The 20190-nt window shown below is 55.0% G+C and overlaps 6 protein-coding genes across 6 annotated transcripts in view; 5 read left to right on the top strand and 1 right to left on the bottom strand.

Moving 5' to 3' along the window:
- The window catches only part of SODALDRAFT_396749 (hypothetical protein), a gene marked incomplete at both ends in the record, with an annotated part of 7575 nt that extends 1454 nt beyond the window's left edge, over positions 1-6121 (top strand). Inside the window, 3 exons of the mRNA XM_028615293.1 lie at positions 138-2520; positions 2605-5191; positions 5276-6121. Coding sequence (XP_028468906.1) covers positions 138-2520; positions 2605-5191; positions 5276-6121 — 5816 coding nt within the window. The remainder of the gene's footprint in view (positions 1-137; positions 2521-2604; positions 5192-5275) is intronic.
- A 1520-nt stretch (positions 6122-7641) lies between these two features.
- Positions 7642-9874, top strand: SODALDRAFT_330815 (cytochrome P450 monooxygenase-like protein). Its single transcript, XM_028611298.1, has 3 exons — positions 7642-7818; positions 7889-8979; positions 9125-9874. Exons 1-3 carry the CDS (start codon positions 7687-7689, stop codon positions 9582-9584), a joined length of 1683 nt encoding a protein of 560 aa, XP_028468905.1. The 5' UTR covers positions 7642-7686; the 3' UTR covers positions 9585-9874.
- A 198-nt stretch (positions 9875-10072) lies between these two features.
- Positions 10073-12751, bottom strand: SODALDRAFT_343212 (alcohol oxidase; the record flags this gene model as incomplete). The annotated part of the gene is made up of 9 exons (XM_028613116.1): positions 10073-10119; positions 10224-10358; positions 10435-10869; positions 10960-11113; positions 11246-11356; positions 11436-11970; positions 12058-12087; positions 12203-12474; positions 12581-12751. 9 exons carry the CDS (start codon positions 12749-12751, stop codon positions 10073-10075), a joined length of 1890 nt encoding a protein of 629 aa, XP_028468904.1.
- A 576-nt stretch (positions 12752-13327) lies between these two features.
- SODALDRAFT_307652 (retinol dehydrogenase 13) lies at positions 13328-14638 on the top strand (the record flags this gene model as incomplete). The annotated part of the gene is made up of 4 exons (XM_028609071.1): positions 13328-13925; positions 13970-14156; positions 14239-14355; positions 14442-14638. Coding segments are annotated over 4 exons (1045 nt in total), but the record flags the coding sequence as incomplete, so codon positions are not given.
- Positions 14639-15761: 1123 nt separating this feature from the next.
- SODALDRAFT_330813 (retinol dehydrogenase 14) lies at positions 15762-17206 on the top strand. The gene is made up of 2 exons (XM_028611297.1): positions 15762-15832; positions 15904-17206. Exon 2 carries the CDS (start codon positions 16011-16013, stop codon positions 16989-16991), a length of 981 nt encoding a protein of 326 aa, XP_028468902.1. The 5' UTR covers positions 15762-15832; positions 15904-16010; the 3' UTR covers positions 16992-17206.
- Positions 17207-17973: 767 nt separating this feature from the next.
- SODALDRAFT_349169 (hypothetical protein) lies at positions 17974-19520 on the top strand. Its single transcript, XM_028613411.1, has 2 exons — positions 17974-18360; positions 18620-19520. The coding sequence occupies exons 1-2, from the start codon at positions 17990-17992 to the stop codon at positions 19470-19472; spliced, it is 1224 nt and encodes a 407-aa protein (XP_028468901.1). The 5' UTR covers positions 17974-17989; the 3' UTR covers positions 19473-19520.
- The last annotated feature ends 670 nt before the right edge of the window (positions 19521-20190 follow it).

The raw sequence follows: 20190 nt of genomic DNA, 5'->3' as shown, positions 1-20190 counted from the left end.
CTGAGTACATGGCATCCATTATATCACTATCACCTCCTGGTTCTCCTGAGTCCTCTTTGAGGCTGAAAAGTGGAAGCCCAACCACATAAAAGGGTACATGTAAGGCAAAGAACAAAGCTAACCATCTATTCTCAAAGTTGACTGGAAGTCCTGGAATGTCAAAGTTCCTTCGGAACCTCAGCTCTTCCCTGACCACCTTCCCGTGAGGCGCGTGAGCGTCAACAGCTTCGGCTATGGCGGTACCAACGGCCACGTCATCGTTGAAGGCGTCCAGTCTCTTGTTCCGGGCTACACACACGGTCAAAAGAAAGCCGGCGCGAAAGGCGCCGAGCGCGGAGTCTTCAGCCAGAGACGACCCTACCTGCTCCCCTTCTCGGCGCACGACAAGCCGACTCTGATGCGGAATCTGGAAGCCTACGCCAAGGCGGTCGGGGACTACAACCTGCTCGACCTGTCTTACACCCTGGCCAACCGCCGTTCCAGACTGCCGAGCCGCGGTTTCGTGGTGAGCAGCCCCAGCAGCGTGGTCAACGACTTTGCCAATATCGCGGAGAAGTTCGCCTTCGCGGACAAGAAAAAGGCGCCCGCCATCGGCTTTGCCTTCACTGGCCAGGGTGCGCAATGGGCGCGCATGGCAACGGATCTCATGCTCTACTACCCGAGTGTCTTGCGCACCATCCGCAAGCTGGACCAGGTGCTGGGCGATCTCCCCAATGGCCCGGATTGGACATTGGAAGACGTCCTTCAGGAAGATGCGTCGACGTCTCGGATCAACGAAGCAGAATTCTCTCAGCCGTTGTGTACTGCGGTTCAAATTGCCATTGTCGAACTTTTGCAGTCCTGGGGAGTCATGCCATCGGTCGTCGTCGGTCATTCATCGGGCGAGATTGCTGGCGCATACGCCGCCGGCCTGATCGGTTTCAACGAAGCCATCGTCGCGGCCTACTTCCGTGGAAGGACCGTAAGGGACATCAAGACCAACGGAGCCATGATGGCTGTCGGACTGGGCTCTGAGGCCGTTCAGAGCTATCTTTCCGACTCCCAGGGCCGCGTCGTGGTGGCATGCCATAACTCACCTGCTCTGGTGACACTGAGCGGTGATGCCGATGCCCTCGAAGCCGTAAAGGAACGGCTCGACAAAGACAAGGTCTTTGGGCGCATGGTCAAGACGGGCGGGAAGGCTTATCACTCTTTCCATATGGAACCGGCAGCAGGAGCTTATAACGCTCTCCTGAGCGAGGCCCAGTACTATATGGACGCCCCTGAGAGAAAGGTCACCAAAGCAGTCATGGTATCCTCGGTCACCAACGAGCCTTTGGACCCAGAGACGCCCCTGGGTGCTCATTACTGGTGCTCCAACCTGATCAGCCCCGTCAAGTTTGAGCAAGCCGTCCAGACGATCGGTTCTCTCCCAAGCTTCAAGGACGCTGATCTCCTCTTGGTCGAGATTGGCCCTCACTCTGCCCTTCAAGGACCCATTAAGGCCATCTGCCGCGAGTACAAGCTGGAGCGGATGAGCTATCTCCCGACCATGGAGCGCGGTGGGAACTCGGCATTCCAGCTGTTGACTCTTGCCGGTCAACTGTTCTTGCGGAACTTTGACCTCAACTACGAGCGTGTGACCGCCATCGAGGAGGTTTCGGACTCTGGAAAGGACCGACTGAAGAAAGGCAAAGCCCTCGTGGATCTGCCCACCTATCAGTGGAACTACGCGAAGAACCTTTGGGCAGAACCCCGTCAGTCGGCCGAGCACAGAGCTCCCCAATACGCGCGTCATGACACGCTGGGCTCCCGCATTCCCGGAGGTTCCAAGTATGGACCTACGTGGCGAAACCGCCTCCGCATTATGGATCTGCCATGGCTGAAGCATCACTCCCTTGGCGGTGAAGTCGTCTTCCCGGCTGCGGGCTACTTCAGCATGGCCATCGAGGCCGTGACCCAGATGAACGAAGAGAGTCGACTGGAGGAAGAAGTGACCAGCTACACCCTCCGCGATGTCTCCATCAAGGCAGCCCTTGTGGTTCCCGACGACAACGACGGGATTGAGACCATGTTCACACTCCGTCCCAGCGTTTACAGCGACAGCGACAGCAACGGCCTCGTCGCATGGTGGGACTTCAACGTCTCGTCGTGCTCGGACGACGGGCATTGGAACAGCCACATGACCGGCACCGTCGGCATCAACGCACAGCCGAGGCAGACCCCCAAGGAGATCCCTCCCATGCGCCAGCGGGCAACGGGCAAGGCTTGGAACCAGGCCTTGAAGGGGGTCGGTTTCGATTATGGCCCGTCGTTCCAAGACATGCAGGACGTCCGCTCGGATGGAAAGCTATATCACGCGGCGTCTGCTTCTGTTGTGAAGACGGAATCCGGTCTGGTGGAAGGCGAATCTCGTCATGTCCTTCATCCCACGGCGATTGACTCGTGCCTTCAGCTTATCATCGTTTCTATCTATGCGGGTAAGATGCAGGACATGACCTGCGGAGCCGTCCCCATCCAACTGGACGAGGTTTCCATCTGGTAAGTCATGTTCTGACCTCGACTTATGACAATGGTCTGTCTATATGCTGTTGCACGCCTTGGCTGACCTGTGTTATTTCCTAGGCCCCCAACAAGTGCTCAGTTGGAGAACCCCAAAGCCCAAGCCTTCTCCTGGACGGATGAACGCGGTTTCCGCACCTTCAATAGCAGCACGCAGCTGGTGGGAAGCGACGGTCAGCTCGTCATGTGCATCAAGCAGATGCGTTCCGTCGCTTATGAAGCTGCCGTTCCTCAACGCAGCACAGCCACCATCAAGGAGCAACCGTTCATGAAGCTTGCTTGGAACGTCGACATTACCACGCTTACCGCCGACAGCCCCGTCAAAGGCCTCAGCGCTCAAGACCTTGTCGTACTGGCTGGTTTCAAAACCCCGGGTATCAGAGTCCTCGACCTCGGTGCCCTTGATCCGGTATCCATGTGTCAGGCAACCGAGTTGATGCACTACACGGCGACCACGACGACGGATGAGGATCTGGAGAGTCTTCGGCTGGCCATCTCACCCTATCACCATGCCGCCGCTCTCAAGGTCGATCCTGCTTTGGACTTGGAGTCGCAGAAGCTACAGGCCGGGCAGTTTGACTTGATCCTACCGGGGACCCTGACGGACGCTGCCAAGCTCCACTGGCTACTTGCGCCAGGAGGTCGTGTTATTGGTAATGCGATCACGTGCGCCTCGCTAGGGAAACTCTTCTCTGTCCTGAGCCTGCGAAACGGCCTGGCCATCGCCACGGCCCAAGAGGACCATACCAATGGCATAAACGGCACCAACGGACACAGCTCTCGCTTCATCACCATCATCTACCGCAACGAGGTGACAGACTTTTGCCGCAGCCTTGCCAAACTCGTCGAAGGACTCGGCACCCCCCGGTTCGTGCGGTTGGCAGATGCCCCTGCCGAACTCACCTCTTTCCAGCACGTCATCGTGGCCTGTGACCTGGAAGGACCACTCCTCTTGACCCTCGAAGCCAGCGAGCTTTCCGGCCTGCAAAGCGTCGTCTCTCAGACGTCGTCCATCACCTGGGTGTCGGCCGGCGGTCTCAAAGATGGCGTCGCGCCCGAACAGGCCATGGCATCCGGCCTCGCGCGGTCCGTCAGTTCCGAGATGGCGTCGGTCGATTTCACCACCGTGGACGTCAACCTCGCAACCACGTCTACGCAATTCGCCTTGACCCAAGTTTTGAATGCGCTGGACCGGCAGATTCACCACGCGGAGGGCAAAGAGTCCGAGTACTGCGTCGACAACGAGCTCGTATACATCAGCCGGCTCGTGGCCGACGACACCTTGAACGAGGAATTCGGTCCGCAAAGTTCCGTTGTCAAGATGGTTTCGTTCAAGGAGTCTGATCACCTCGTCGGACTACCCCAAGCGGGCAAGCTCGTATATACCCAAGCGGACCGCTCCAACCAAGCAATCGGCGCCGATGAGGTTCAGGTCCGAGTCATCCTGACTGATCTCGACAAGGAGGACGTGATGGTTCGCCAAGGAACAGACTACCCCACCACTTTCTCCCACGAGATCTATGGTGAGGTTACCATGAAGGGGTCCGATGTGAAGGACATCGACGTGGGTGACCGTGTCTTCGGCTTCAACCGCGACAGGCTGGCTACCTTCCAGACCGTAAAGGCGGCCATGCTCCAGAAGGCCGTGGACACGGACGTTCCGGAAGAGGTCGTTACCTTACCCCTGGCTTATGCAACGGCCCTCCATGGATTGAGCACACTGGCGCGTGTCGAGGAAGGAGACGTCGTCCTGGTCCTCCACGGGACTGGAGATGCCGGCGCTGCTGCCATGACCCTCAGCAAGCAGAAGAAGGCCGCTACCTACGTTGCTGTGAAGTCTGAGGCCGACGCTGCAACGGTTGCTGCCGTCTTTGACCTCCCCCTCGAGAACATCATCAGCGATTTCGATCACAACGTGATGGCGAGGTTGGTGGGGCTGACAGGAGGACGTGCGGCCGATATTGTCTTCAGCTCGGCGTACGTACCTCCCGAAGTGTCACACGAGTGCTGGCGAGGCATTGCGCCCTTTGGCCGCTTCCTCGAGGTTGGCCGGAAGAATGTTCTTAAGCGTGCTGCTATGGACACCGTTCCCCTTCGCCGCGGAGCTTGTTACATGGCCTTCGATATCATCGACCTTTGGACCCAGAAGCCCCATCTTCTGTCTGCCTACTTGCGCGAGACGACTACGCTCTACAGACAGAGGCTCGTGTCCGCCGTAGGTCCTATCGAGAAGAGAAACATTACTCAATACGACGAGGCCGTCGCATCGTTCAGCAATGATTTCGGCGTCGGAAAGACGGTCATCGAGTATGCCGAGTCGAGCGGACAAATCAGCATGCTTCCCAAACGGCCCGAGTTCCAGTTCCGTCCTGACGCTACTTACTTCCTCGTGGGCTGCCTGGGTGGTCTTGGTAAGAGTTTGACCGAGTGGATGGTGCAACGTGGAGCTAGGAGCTTCGCCTTTATGTCGAGATCCGGCGTCAACAGCGCAGAGGCGTCGGCATGGCTTGGTAGCATCGAGGCTGCGGGAGCTACTTGTCAGATCATCAAGGGAGACGCAGCCAAGAAGGAGGATGTGGACGCAGCGCTGCAGCTCGTTCCCGCTGAGTACCCCGTTAGAGGCGCAGTTCATGCTGCCATGGTCTTGCGTGTAAGTTCCGCCCCTTTCACCCCCCTTTTCGTTTTCTTTTTTTTTTTTTTTTTTTTTTTTGGCTCCTGAAACTGACAAAATTAGGACGGCCTTTTCCATTCCATGTCATACGACAACTGGAAGACCTCAATTGCCCCCAAGATCCTCGGAGCAATCAATCTGCACGAAGCACTCTCTGACACAGATCTGGATTTCTTCGTCTTCACCAGCTCGACTTCAGGCATCCTAGGAACGCCCGGCCAAGCCAACTACGCCGCCGGCAACAGCTTCCTCGACTCGCTCGCCCGGCATCGCGTGGCTAACGGGAAACGCGCCTCGTCTCTCATCCTCCCCATGGTCCTCGATGTCGGCGTCGTCGCCGAGAACCCCGAAATCGAAGCCGCGCTGCGCCGCAAGGGTATCTACGGCATTGACGAAATGCATTTGCTCGAGGCCTTCCAAGCCGCCATGTCAACGCAGGCCGCCGAGACACCCGCGGATCACATCATTGTGGGCATGGATCCCAGCAAGCTCAAGGAATCGCTGTCGAGCAGCGACGTCACCGATAGCTTCTGGACCGAGGATGAGCGGTTCAAGGCTGTCCTGCAAACCATCAACTCGACGGGTTCTTCCAGGGATGGCGGCGCCGGTGCCGGTTTCACTATTCTCAAGGCCATCCACGAGGCGGATACTCCAAAAGAGGCCGTAGACTTGGTGACGGAGCATTTCACCACCAAGCTCTCGCGGCTGTTGCTACTGGACCTTGACATCTTCCAGCCTGAGGTTCTACCTATTGCGGACTATGGCCTGGACAGCATGATTGGCGCTGAGCTGCGTAACTGGATCTTCAAGGAGTATGCTTTGGATATTCCGTTCCAGCAGCTCAACGGGCCGGGCCTGACCATCGCCAAGTTTGCGGAACTTGTCTGTGTAAATCAAGGTATAAAATGATTGCGGAAGATTGGCATATGAGTCGAAGGCCGTATTCTCCGAAGAATGATTCTGGCCAGGAGAAACGCGCAGCGGTGTTGAGGAATGGTTATTCTTATGCAGCTCTACTTTTGTTCGTAGGAATTTCATGCTTTTCCCGGATTTATACGAGAAGTTGCCTAGTACCATAGACCGCAATGTAGATCGAATTTTGGAGTCTTCGACAAATTCTGCCCATTTTTGCTCCGTTATCACAGGTGAAAGTAAGCAGAGCAGGGGACTTTTGCGGGAGAAGCATAGTAGCTAGCTATCTATGAAAAGTTACAAACGATCATGATTGCACAGAAGCCTTGACATTGAGTACGTGGCTGGGCATTCTGTGTTACGCCATCTCATATACGGAGATGCGAAAACCTATGAGAATGACTAATTATGTTAACATGATACATAAACATAATAGACAAAAACTGATAGGCGAGGGAAACCAAATAGTAGATGTGGTGCAGCGGACCAGCGGTGGGGCCTGGAGGTGCGAGATACCTACAACGTATGTCCTTCGTAGTGGAGTCTGCAACAACCATAAAAACTACCAATGGCCCGTTGCCCATGTAATAGACCTATAACATAATTCTCCCATTTTGCGAGATGTCACTGAGCATGGGGAAGACCCTGAGTCCCGGTCCTGTGATGTGTGACAGCATGTCGTTGGGCTGATCGGGGCTAGGACTTAGGTACGTACAGTGGGGGTCTCATCGGCTCTCCCCTAGAGCCCCCACATCGGATCGGGCCGTGCCAACGGCACGATCCGAATAGGAAAAGCCGGGGGACCCGCCCCCGACTGAGACGAAGCAGGGCTTGCGAGCTCGGGCTTGCGATATGGCCCGCACCCACTTCCCGGTCAGTTCGTCGTTCCCGTTGCACGCATATTTGCCTGCCGCCTAATCGGACCAGGGGACAGCTCCGTCCACACATGAGAAGTTGAGGTGAGGTGATAAACTTGCAGGTAAAGTTCATAGGTACTCGAACACGTTACACGTTACACAGCCACCCTATACGTTGTGTGTTTCTGTTTGTGTTTGTGCATGTTTCTATTTAAGGCCTTGGCGGTCGCCAGTGAATACTGGGCCTGCCTTCTTTCGTCTTTCGTGGAGCATCGGGTCGGTGCAGATCCCGTGTAGGTTGTATGTGTGCCTGAGACATACAGTGCTAAGCGCTGGACTCTATGCCCTTGCACCACCAAGCAACGTCGAATTCCACACTATGCTGTTAAGATAGTATACAATATGTTAAGGTGGTCTGAAAATGTCAAACCAAAAGCAAGGAAATCTCGCGTCTCGCTGTCTCGGGGGCCTTCATCGTTCCGTTCCTCCTGTTCGCAGGCCAGGTGCAATCCTTGGCCTGTTGTAGGTGCCCCCCTTCCCACCCGTACGTTGTAATTAAGGGGCATGCCTGATGGAGTTTGCGACTCCCCACCCTCGGATTACATTGTATAATATGAAGTTATTTGAAAGCTACTCCCGCCTGCGATTCTCCCAGTCTCCCCTGCCGCGCCCGTGCACGAGATTTACCGGTGCCAGAAAGCTACCATGGTCCAAATTCATCTTCAGTCATGGGTTGGGCAGCACCCGATTGCCGCTGCAGTTGCGCTCCTCCTCACGTACTTTGTAATCGACTTTTGTTGGAAAGGGTACAAGATCCGATCCCGGTTTAGGAATCTTGTATGTCTTCATTTCATCTCGTCGCCGTTGCCTATGATGCCCAGCTCAAAGCTGACAACCCCTGTGACAGCCGGGACCCCCGCACCACTGGGTTTGGGGCCATATTCCGATCCTCTTGGAGCTTCTGAAAGAAATACCAATCAATGCCTCCTCTCTTTACTATGCGGATCTTCTGCGAGAAAAGTATAACCTCGGCGACATCTTCTACTTCGACCTATGGCCCATAGGCATGCAGTTCTTGATGATCTTGGACCCCGACATCACCAAGCAAATCATCGTCAGGAAGCCGACACACAAGAACAGCATGCTCAAGTTGTTCATGCGCTTTCTCGTGGGCTCCCACGACAATCTTCTCTCGGCTGACGGCCACACGTGGATGAAACTTCGCAGGATATTCAACCCAGGATTTGCATCCAGTCATCTCAGCACGATGATTCCCGGCATTGTCGAGGAGACCGAGATCTTTTCCAAAACGCTCGAAGAGTATGCGCAGAAAGAGCGAGCCTTCAGGCTGGACGAGACAGCAACGCTGCTGACGATTGACGTAATCGGTCGCTTGATTCTCGATACACAGCTTCATTCTCAGACAGCCCCGAATGAACTCACCTCGGCAATCATCAGCCAGGTCGCATGGATCCCGCAAGCACGACCTACTCGCCCATGGGAGATATTCAATCCCACCTTCCTCGTCATGATGTGGCGGAACAACCGCAAGATGGACGCCTACATCTCCGACATTCTCGAGAAACGTTTTGCCGAACAGAGGGCAGACCGCACAAAAGGGAGAAACGTCATGGATCTTGCCCTCGATGCCTATGGCAAAGGGAAGGGACAGAGTGAGGAAGCTCTTCCATCCGTACCTCTGGACCCCGGGTTCAAAAGGGACGCAATTTGCCAGGCAAAGACTTTCATGTTCGCGGGTCATGACACAATCAGCGGCACCCTATGCTACGCGTACTACCTTTTGCACAAAAATCCGGACAAAATGGCCAAGCTGCGCGCTGAGCATGATGAAGTGCTCGGAACTGACGAGGCCGAGGCCGGAAAGTTGATCACGGCGCAGCCGAATATCCTGAACAAGCTAGAGTACACTCTTTGTGTTTTGAAGGAGACGCTCCGCCTCTACCCGCCGGCGAGCACCCTACGCGAGGGTAACAAGAAGTGAGTTGGGTGTTTTACTTTTGTCTTCTTCTTTTGTCTCCACATCCACTCCCGCTTCTTTCCATCAGACATTCATTCGCAAGGCGCAAAGCCATACAAACAACATGAAACAAACACTGACCCCCATGTGCTCACTCTTTTTCAGCCTCTTCATCACAGACCCAGTGACCGGTGCATCCCTTCCGACAGAGGACTTCGCCGTCTCCCCCATCACGATCGGGATGCAGCGGCACCCCAAGCACTTCCCCAACCCCCACGCCTTCATCCCCGAGCGCTTCCTGCCGCGGGACGGCCCAGATGGGCAGAAATTCTCCGACTCTTCCAACCTCGCCTATCTCCCCTTCTCCAAAGGACCGCGCATCTGCATCGGCCAAGAACTCGCCATCACCGAGATGAAGATCGTCCTGGCCATGACTGTGCGGAAATTCGACATCCGCAGCGCGTTCGAGGATCTGAAACTGCTCAAGGGCGGCCCGGGGTGCTGGCCCAGTGACGAGTCCGGCATCCAGAAGGTGTATGGTGACGAGGCCTATCAGATCATGATGGGTTCGGCAAAGCCTAGGGAGGGGATGCCTGCGCGGGTGAGCGTGAGGAAGCAGGGCTGAAGTGACGGAGAGGAGAGCGACGCTTTCGGTTGCCACGAATCCCGGCTGGTGAACTGTATGTCAGAGGATTCCCCATACCAACTGGTTGCCTCACTCGCTGCGTAGGGATTGGACTCGTTTCTCCAGTTCTTGGGATTTTCCAAAGTAAAATGAAGACACCGCACATGGCATGGAAATCAGACTGCTCAACTCCCTGGCGTTTAACCGCTTGTCGGGAGACGCGAGCTTTGTTATTTAATGCATATAGTTCAGGTTTATTTTACATAATACCGAGAGAGCTCATAACCGTCCACCGTTGGCTACATTCCGATAGATGTTCCTATTGAATCCATTGTATTTCTTGAAGTGTCAAGTGACACTGACAGGTTCTCGAACGACAAGAAATGAAACATCGAGATGGACAAGTAGGAAACGGTAACCTGCCTCAAAGTCGTGCTGGCAAAGCAGAGCAGCCTCGACCACCACGGATCCATGGATGATACATGTGTCTAGTTCCCATCTAGAATCGACTCGGCAATTTTCTCCGCATACATATCTGATAGTAAAGTCAAGTTAGTCGTACATACACAAATCACTCGGTGACCGGTCAGGTCTAGTGAATGCATCGTGCATATGGGCGTGGACAATACAAGTACTTACAGACAGACGCCATGGGATGGCCCGGGGGACAATTAGGGAAGGCGCTGGCATCGACTACCCGAAGGCCGGTAACGCCATAGACGCGAGCCCGAGAATCGATTACAGCCGACGGATCATCCTGAGGTCCCATCTTGCCTACAAGTTTGTCAGATAATCATTAATGGCTTCAGACGGCAGGTACGAAGGAAGGGGCTGGAAATTTGGGACTTACACGTCGAAGTCCCATGGAAAATAAATCCGGAATGACCCCGGATAAAGTCAAGAATGTCCTCTTTACTGCTAACACCGAGGCCCGGCAGCAGCTCACCCGTGGCCGTGTCCCAGTTGGAAGAAATCTCACGGAGCCGCAAGAACGCGGCGTAGGCCTGCTCCATGTCGGCATCCGTAGCGAGCCAGTTAGGATTGATGATGGGCCTGTCGAAGACACTGCTGCTGGTAATGGACATGTTTCCCTTGGATTCGGTGGACAGCAATACGGCGGCCAGGAGGATGAAGTTGTCATAAGGCGTAATGGGGATTTCACCGACGGGGACGTTGGCCAGGGGAAGATACTCGACCTCGGGCCAGTCTTCTGGGAAGGTCTCGAGGTAGGCAAGGGTCGAGTTGCTGAAGTCTGACCTGACTGACTCGGGGAAGTTCTCAAAGGCTGGGTGAAATCTCTGATTAGCGGCGCTGATATTTCATCCCCCCTCCCTTGTGAATTAGCAGAACTGAGAGATGTTTTCATAGCTCATACCAATGCCTTGGCCGGTGCCAAAGCCGGATAGTGGGCCGGACTGGTTCTCCAGGTAATTGGTCATGGCGGCTGCGACTACCTCGGGGTTGCCGACTTGAAATTGCGTGTTGGTTTCGACGCTGAGGTTGAGGAATAGGCCAATAACGGGTTGGTCCTGTGAACAGTGCAGGTCAGCAAAGGTCCCGGAGGATATACTTGTGGGAGTGTCGGAGACACTGTTTGATAAAAGTAGCATGGCGTTTCAAGGGAGACTAGACTGCATAGGGAGACTGCATGCGCCACATACCCATTCGTTCTGACCTACACCGGGGAGGTCGGAGATAACCTCGATGCCGTGCTCTTGGAGAGTTTCTGCCGGACCCACGCCGGACACCATCAAAAGCTGCGGTGAGTGCCACTGATAACAGACAAGAGACAGTCCTGTTAGTACTACACTGTAAAAGAAAGTTGAGAAAAGCTCCGGACGAACTACTTACCACACCGGCAGAAAGGATGACCTCCTTCGTAGCCGAGAGACTGTACTTCAGCTGCCCCGTGGCCACGTTGGTCTGCACCTCAACACCGGTAGCCTTCTTGTCCTCATCAAACAGAATCCGCGTGACGACGGCCTGCGGGTAGATCTTGATTCCGGCTCTGGCGGCAGCCTGAAGGAAGGAAGTCTCGGAGGAATCGCGCGTAGCAGTCCGTGTATCGATGGTTGCCGTCGCCGTTCCGTAGCCGATCAACCTCCCGCTGTTAAACCCGTCAATGGGATCCAAGCCAGACGCCGCCAGCGCATCGGACAACGACGGCCCATAGGCGCCTTGGTGGTTGCCGTAAGAGACGTGGAGTGGTCCGCCGGTGGGGATAAAGGCCGTCGCGTCGTAGGAGATGTTGAAGGACGGGTCGATCTTGGTGTAATCCGGCGGCTGGAAGGCGACGCTCTGTTTATACGCGGGATAAACATTGTCCCACGTCCAAAAGTCGTCGTCGAGTAGTTCTGCCCACTGATCGAAGGTACCGACAGTCGCACTAAGGAGAAGAAGGAAAAGATAAGGGCTTCAGTATAAGGCTGCTTCCAGGGGACCAGATCCTATTCGGGAGGCCACCGCATCTTACCGGTGGTAACCCATATAATTTGAAGCGGTGCTGTTCATCATTGTGTGCATGTGGTTAGCTGCAATGCTCCCTTCGTCAACGACAACACCATGCTGCTGCTGCTGCTGTTACTACTACTACCACTACCACTACTACTACTACTCACCTTCCTCCAAATGTCTGGCCCTGACCATACTCGGCGGTACGACCACCGATGGCTGCCTGGGGTTCCGTCGTCAGGCCCCACGAGGTCAAGGGCGTCTCATCACCAAGGGGGAATGTGATGGTGTTGATATAGTTGTAGCCGGGCACCTGGGTGCGATTGCCGTCAAGGATTTCATAGAAGCTTCCGGCCTCAATCACGGCAACGGTATAATTGGCAGGGTCCTCAGCAAGACGAGCAGCGATGGTATTTCCGGCATTGCCACCTCCAACGATCTGGAACGATTTGCTTAGTATGTGCTGAAAAGCCTGAAAAGGGGGTGAAAATATAAAAAAGAAAACATAAAAAAACTGAGGTCAGACAAGGGCCAACTTCTCTTACAATGTAATCGTAGGTGGCATGATACCCCGGCCGGCCGAACGAATTGCCATAAATACGGGTGATGCCATCGGCGTCGACAAACGCTCCAACTGTGGGCGGTTGGGCCTTTGCACACGCTGCTGCAGCCACAGCAGCAGTGATGCTAATCTGGAAGAGTGGGAGGGACCGCATGCTTCTGACTATCAGGACTCCGTAGTCCGAACACAATGATGGGATTATGGAGAAATGATAGGTCCGTGATTAGGGGTGGACGGGGGGTGTACGGTGTTGGTGCGTTTCCTTTCCCGTGGACCATAGGGTTGGACCGTTGGAACGGTTGGTTCCCCCTTGCTGGCTTGAATCTATCTTATAGGATCTCCCGCTTAGCCTCCAAGCCATCGTGCCAACAGACGGTGTTGCTATAATCGGAAGTATTGAGTCTGGATCGGGTCGGGGGAACGCCACTCTCGCCACCAGGATTCACCAGGATCAAGTTGCAATGGGATTTCCGTTTACGCTGTCTCTCCATCTTACAGACACACCGGTCACCGGCCCGAGCCGTCCGGACCCCGAAATCCGGACCGGTCGAGATCGGAAATAGATGCGGAAATTGTTCCATGCAAGCAAAGGTCTACATGTACTACATACATACCGCCGTCACCCCTGCCCCCTCCCCCTTTTTTGTATTCTTCTTTCTGAGCCGTGTGTGATCCTACGGCCAGCATTCGTCCCACGTCACCCGGAGATCGAGATCTGCGGCCTACCATTCATGGCTTCCAGCACGAAAGAGGAGCCTACTCGCAAGAGGGCCAGTGACCTCGCCCGCCTCTACGCTCCTCATATAGCGGGAAAGGTGGTGCTGGTCACAGGTGTCTCACAGTACGGTCTGGGGTCCGCCTTCGTCAAGGCCATAGCAGCCTCGCACCCTTCTCTTCTCGTCCTGGCCGGGCGCAATGTAACCAAGGCTCAGGCAACGGCAGACGAAGTCGCAGGGTCCGCGGCGTCTCCGTCTACAGAAACGCGCATTCTCCAGTTGGATCTCTGCTCCCTCTCCGCCGTCCGGGCTGCCGCTGCCACGGTAAACGGATGGGCCGATGTCCCCCGCATCGACGTCGTGGTCAACAATGCAGGCATTATGGCCACCGAATTCGCACTCTCGCCGGACGGGTACGAGAGTCAATTCGCGACGAATCATCTGGGTCCGTTTCTGTTCACCAACCTCATCATGGACAAGATTCTCGCCTCGTCGTCCCCTCGGATTGTCATGGTCAGCAGCGACGGTCATCAGCTGTGTCCGGTCCGCTTTGCCGACTATAATTTCAGGGCGGGTTTTACCATAACTCTACGGTCTACTACCGGTAAAAACGTATACTGGGGCTGCCCACGCTAACAGCTCCACCCTCGAGTTAGGATGGGGAGACGTACAACAAATGGCGGGCTTACGGGCAGTCCAAGACGGCTAACATGCTCATGGCCATCTCCTTGGCTGAGAAGCTGGGTCCGAAGCGCAACCTCCTAGCCTTCAGTCTGCATCCGGGAAATATCACTACACATATTGGCGATCACATTAACTGGGAGGCTGATTTTGGAACCTTGCGTAAGTCCGTCTGCTTTTGTCACTTGTGAGAGAGAACATTGAAACAACAGAAAGGGAGAGACAGCTAAAGTGTTGCCGACAGTCCAAGTCCACCGTGACTTGGGAAATGCCCGAGGTTGGAGGACAACCTTCCCCTTTGTTCCCCCCGACGAGGGTACAGCGACGCACGTATACGCATCTTTCGATCCGGAGATAGCAGGTCAGTATTACGAGAGCCTGATATTCTGTGACCTCATGTCGGGGTGTGTCCAAGGGACATTACTAACATGAACATTCGATTAATAGCCCATAATGGCTCCTACTTGGAGGACTGCCAGCTTGCGAATTTGTGGGACGACAGTGTCAAGCCCTGGGCTACGAGCTCAACGGAAGCTGAGAGATTGTGGAAGCTGAGCGAGAAGCTGGTGGGCCAGGAGTTTAACTATTGAAGTAGCATGCCATTTGGCATTGATCGTCGGTTTCAATGGTATTTTCTGAAAGGCAAGATTGAAGATCTTCATGCGCACGACGTCGTGCACACCGTCAAACGTTTCTATGCAGAACTACACGTGCGTGGACATGTGTGTGGTAGCAAACCGCTCTCGCGTGGTAACGTGGCATCGTCCCCTTGAGCTGGGCCCTGGGGTAGGACCGTAGGGCAGTGTAGCACCAAAAGGCCCTTGGAATCATCTCTGGGCTGGGCTCTGGGCTCTGGGCTGATTTGACCTGAAAAACAAAGAGCTAGTTACGCCAGTTACAACTTGAAGGGATCGTCGTAAAAGAAGCCACATCAGTCTGTTGGTGGCTGTAATACTCCGTCACCCGTCGGGCATCTTCATTGGAGGCTGAGTCGTGTCGTACAATGCAGCAGGATAGATAAACTAGCTCAGTACTTGTGGAAGGAAACTTCCTGGGCCTGGATCTGCCCCTTTATGCTGTCTCGTCTTAGCCTCTAAGATCCAAGGGCCAAGAGTCAGCCAAGGGCCAAGAGTCAGCCAAGGGCCAAGGCCCAAGAGATGCGATGCGCGAGCATTTCTTCGGGGTTAGAGGGGCTAATTCCGACTATACCCGGCTGAGAACCAAGAATCAACATGCCCAACCATGCCTCATGCTTGCGGTAATCAGTACATGTAATTACCTAGCTATTCTTCATGGTAGAATATTCTCCAAAGTGTGTTGGGTAACTTGGGTTGTGCGTCCCCGCGTCCCGATGGTGCCAGCCTCTACTCTCAACCCCTTTTTACACGCACGCGCCGCGTACGGTATACGGCAGCCAGTAATTACAGCAGGCTCAGCCGCCCCTCAAGAGTCAAAAGCTGGAAAATGTTGAGTCTCACTTTATCCGGGTGGTGTGGTTGACCCCGGTCCCCTGAACATTTGATCCCAAGATAATTCCCAACAAACACAGCACGCTTGGCCGACTCCGGCCTACGGGATATCCTAGTTCAGTTGTTGGTCTCGAACCAACGTTGCTGCAGCCAACCAGATGCTCGTGCTTGCTTATGCAGTCATAACTCTTCTTTCTTTGTTTGTTACACAGCAGCCAAACGTCGAATGATCGAAGGCCGGTACGGTGACGGGTCAAACCCACGCAAAGTCCCCCTGGATCACTTCTTCGGATTTGCGGGCAAATTCAAGCTTCCGAGGCCGTAGTCTGGACCCCTGGACGTCCGTCGTTGGAAGCCCCCGAATTCCGACTAATCTAGGTATTTAGCATCCCACACCAAACGCAAGATCCTTCGACCAGCTTACCAATGCTTTGCTGGTAATAATTTACCAAGCCAAGACAACTCGCATCCTTTGACCATATACACAGACGCCACCCACGCCACCTCGCATCTCGTATATGCCGCATAGAACAGAGATATCATGAATATGGGCAAGAAATCCGCTCCGTTTAACCAGGCGCGCGACATCCCGGCCCTCGATGGGAAGGTGATTCTGGTAACAGGAGCCAACATCGGCCTGGGGAAGCAGTGCGTCCTCGAGTATGCACGCCACCGTCCCGCCCAGATCTGGCTGGCCGCTCGCAACCTCGACAAGGCCAGGGCAGCCGTCGATGAGATCCAGAAACAGCTCAAATTGGAGAGCACGAGCCGGGGGAAAGGTCAGGACCCGGCGGCACATGCACCCATCAAGGTCCTAGAGCTCGACCTCTCGTCGATGGAATCCGTCAAGAAGGCAGCCGCCGTGTTCCTGGCCGAGGCGGACCGTCTCGACATCCTCATGCTCAACGCAGGCGTCATGGCCGCCCCGCCGGGGCTCACCAAGGACGGCTACGAGCTCCAGTTCGGCACCAACTACCTCGGGCACGCCCTCCTGGCCAAACTCCTGCTCCCCAAGCTGGAGCACACGGCCAACGAGATCCCGGACAGCGACGTCCGCGTCATCATGCTGTCGTCGCACGGGCACGTGTACGCGCCCAAGCTCGAAGGCGTGCGGCTCGAGACGCTCAGGACCACGGCGGAGGACCTCGGCCCTTACGGACGCTACGGCCAGAGCAAGCTCGCACAGATCCTCTGGGTGAGGAAGATGGCGGCCCTGTATCCCCGGTTCACGCTGGCCTCGATCCACCCGGGCGTGGTGCGGACGAACCTGATGAACAATGCCACGGGCTCGTCCCTGCCCATACGGCTGCTGGGCCGCATCGCGAACAAGGTGGTCACCCCGATCGATCAGGGCGTCAGGAACCAGCTGTGGGCCTCGGTGAGCAAGGACGTCAAGTCGGGCGAGTACTACGAGCCCATTGGCATCACGGGTTCCGGGTCGGATTTCACCAAGAACGACAAGCTGGCCGATACGGTGGCCGATAAGATCTGGGATTGGACGGAGAAGGAACTCGAGCAGTATCTTTAATCTGGCCAACTCGTCGGGCTTACACGGTGATTATGATATTATTGTCAAGAGGTCGTTGTGGGCTCACAAATTCACAATCGTCTGATTTGTGCGTCTGTACGGAGTCTGGTTTTCCTCAACGGGCTACATGTAAATTAAAGATACGAGTCTTAGTCTTGAGCCGTTCACGTATTGTTTCGCATATATTACACGCATATAGCATACATGTAGACATTATACATATTGTTCAAGTTGATAATGGCTCGGAAGCTCGACATTATGCAAGTCCATAGAGGGGCGCATGCATCTATCTACCTGTACTTTGTAGAAATGCCGTCCAGCCTTGACTTCTGTTACTTTGCCCTCTCCTGAATACTTCTCTGCCGCGAATCAAGTAAGATAGAGTAGAACAACATGAAATAAAATACAGTACTATGCGGTCCATACGCACCCGTATAGGGCAGCAGGCCAGGGCTCCAAAGAAACCCCAGGTTCAGAACTAAGGTAGCTAAGGTACGGATAACAAGGTACCCGACGGATACAGGGCTCGGCATATATACATAGATACATAGACCGCGCATTAGCGTAGTTCGGCTCGGACCTGCCAAGCACTGACTGATTTCCCCTTTAGGAAAAGCCGGACCGGCACGCTGGTTCTTAGCGGGCGCTAATGGGTACGGGAACCATGTGCACCCCACGCACCCCACGCACCCTACGCACCCACACCCCCGAGGCCCCACCAGCGAGTCCAGCGAAGCCTAACGAGTGACGACTATATGTATTTTGACTATTTTTGGCGAGCCAGTTCCTTGGTTACCGAGTACGAGTATGACTTTCCATCATCATCCCTTATCATAACTACGAGTGTCCTGTGGACCATACATACATTATCAGACACACATAACCAGTAGCTACATCCTGTTTCCTCTCCCCTTCTCTTATCAATACGTGACTGTGCATCGTTATCTCTCCCCCCTTCTCCTCCTCCCCCCCTCCCCGCCCCCTTGCAGCACATCATCATGGAGTCGCTTACACGAGTCCGTCATGCCCCTCTGGTGGTTCTCTTCGGAACTCTTTCCGCCTTCGCTTTCTACTCGACATGGGGCATGTCTGTCCTGGACGGTACGATGAGTCGGATGCTCGAGCTGCGCGGAATGGAAACCCCCCTGATCCCTGGCACGGATGTGCCTCTTCGGCTGCATTTCACCGGGATCGCCCCAATTGACAACTGGTACACAATCATGGTGCTGTTCTTCTGGCAAGCTGTCGACGGCAGCCATCCCGCAACGAGCTTGGCGGGCGTTTATTTCCTGGGTCAACTCGTGGCCATCTGGACTCTGGTCTATGTTGAGGGTGCAAAAGTCGAAAACAAGAAAAACTGTCTTGGAAGGTAAGCATCATTCCAGCATCACTCGTACAATATCACCGTTACACAAACGAGAGAGAGAAGAAAAAGAAGAGAAAAAAAAGGGGGGGAGGGCCCGGAGGGGCCCTCTCTCCATTCCGCAAAGCTGCAGCCACTCGGATAGGGCGCCATCGAACCGCTACCTTATTTGCACGCACCTCCCTCCCCGTTGCCCCATCTCACCCGCGTGTTGGTAGAAGTTGCCGCTAACCTGCCGGGTTCTCATACCCCACCCACCCTCCAGAACGCTTCCCTGGATCCTCCTCATGCACAACCTCACCCTGGGCTGTTTCGGTCCTATTTACTTTGCCGTGCATCTCCTCAGCCTCAAGTCGCCAGATTCGTCCAGACCGGCCGCCACAAAGAAGGGAAAAGCACCAGTACCGTCGGCGTCGGCCCATGTCCTGGCCGCTGCCGCGCGTTATCTCCGATTCCTTCCCTTCTCAATAGTCCTGGGCTTCGTTGTCCCCAGCATTTGGATAGGTCTCCCACCCCCCAGGCTGGCCACATATGCATCACAGCAGGCTGCCATCGCCATCTGGACCCCGTTTCCCGTGTGGGTGGGGCTCTCGCAGCTTCTGTTGACTCGGTATCTCCCCAAGCTTTCAGGCTGTGAGGGTGAGGCTGCCTCTGCCACTCCTGGTACCGGTAGCATCAGCCCTGCGAGGAGTCAGGCCACCTACCTCGGGGCGCTGAGGTGGGTATACCTCTTCTGCCTCGTAGGCAGCGCCTTGGTGCATGTTGGCGTTGTCACCACCTCCCTGAGCACCCAGCTGTTTCCGGCCATCTTCACGCCTGCTATTCGCTCCGAGTTTGCACCCATGAACCTCTTGTTTCCCCGCAATGCTGAGGTCGCCTCGAGCATCGGCGCAGGGGTCCTCAATTTCATGCAGTGGGATCAGTGGATTGGGTATTCTTCGGTGCTGATCTGGGCGTTAAAGTTGGCACAGGAGGATCGGCTTGCCCCCTTGACTTGGACACGGCTGGGGCTTTATGGGCTGGGCCTTGCCTCCATCGTTGCTTTACTTGGCCCTGCTGCTGCTGCGGTGCTGCTTCTGTGGGGGGGAGACGAAAGAAGATACGCTGTAGAACCCTGAACTCCGATCTGCGTAACATATGGTTGGGGAATAGGGGGCAACACCAACATTTGACCCTACATACAGCATGCAGACTCCAGACCTGAGACAATGTTCAGCTGGGGCAAAGCTTGTGTCTATCTAGATAGGGTCTAGCAGCTTTCAGCGGTCTAGAAATGTCGATAGCAGGCTCAGTGGCATCTTAGCCGACTTGCATTTACAATCTGCCCGTCTTACACTGCCGCCGGCCACTGTTCATACTAGTACTACTAAAGGGACTTGACTGTCGTCTGTCTAGATAGCCTAACCGTTCAATCACGTCCCTGGATAATTGACTCGTCCGCCTACTTTCCGCTGTGATGCTGCCCACGAAGGCTACGACGACGAGCAAAGTTCATTAGGACGTAGACCGTTGGAAACAAGCGAGAATGCAACCCCGGTGACCGGCTCCAAGCCTTCCGGTCCCGTCCCGTCCCGCCTGTTTATTATCTTTCCGCACGCCCTTGTCTCCTTTTCGGCTTCGCGCCCTCCCCCCCCTTCGGCTTGATGTACAAGTCTCAGCCGCAAACCACGGGTAAGAACTAAAAATATAAGACACCATGAACGATGTGCATGATGCGATATGCCTGGGGTTACTTTGCCTCCTCCTCGATCTGAAATAGACTGCTTGGCGACTCGCAACAACCATTACAACCTTACAACCCCCAAACCACTTGACCATTCCCCAGATGGCAGATGC

The sequence above is a fragment of the Sodiomyces alkalinus genome (assembly GCF_003711515.1).
Source record: "Sodiomyces alkalinus F11 unplaced genomic scaffold SODALscaffold_2, whole genome shotgun sequence".
In the NCBI taxonomy this organism is placed as follows: domain Eukaryota; kingdom Fungi; phylum Ascomycota; class Sordariomycetes; order Glomerellales; family Plectosphaerellaceae; genus Sodiomyces; species Sodiomyces alkalinus.
Note: the sequence above shows the minus strand (reverse complement) of the source record. Positions and strands in the feature narration are given on the sequence as shown.

What these genes read in the sequence shown, in the direction of transcription:
- SODALDRAFT_349169 (XM_028613411.1), top strand. Translation starts at nt 17,990, where the DNA reads ATGGAGTCGCTTACACGAGTCCGTCATGCCCCTCTGGTGGTTCTCTTC. An exon ending in AAGAAAAACTGTCTTGGAAG is followed by an intron (nt 18,361 to 18,619) that starts GTAAGCATCATT and finishes CCCACCCTCCAG; the next exon opens with AACGCTTCCCTGGATCCTCC.
- SODALDRAFT_330815 (XM_028611298.1), top strand. Translation starts at nt 7,687, where the DNA reads ATGGTCCAAATTCATCTTCAGTCATGGGTTGGGCAGCACCCGATTGCC. An exon ending in GATCCCGGTTTAGGAATCTT is followed by an intron (nt 7,819 to 7,888) that starts GTATGTCTTCAT and finishes CCCCTGTGACAG; the next exon opens with CCGGGACCCCCGCACCACTG. An exon ending in CTACGCGAGGGTAACAAGAA is followed by an intron (nt 8,980 to 9,124) that starts GTGAGTTGGGTG and finishes ACTCTTTTTCAG; the next exon opens with CCTCTTCATCACAGACCCAG.
- SODALDRAFT_330813 (XM_028611297.1), top strand. Translation starts at nt 16,011, where the DNA reads ATGGGCAAGAAATCCGCTCCGTTTAACCAGGCGCGCGACATCCCGGCC.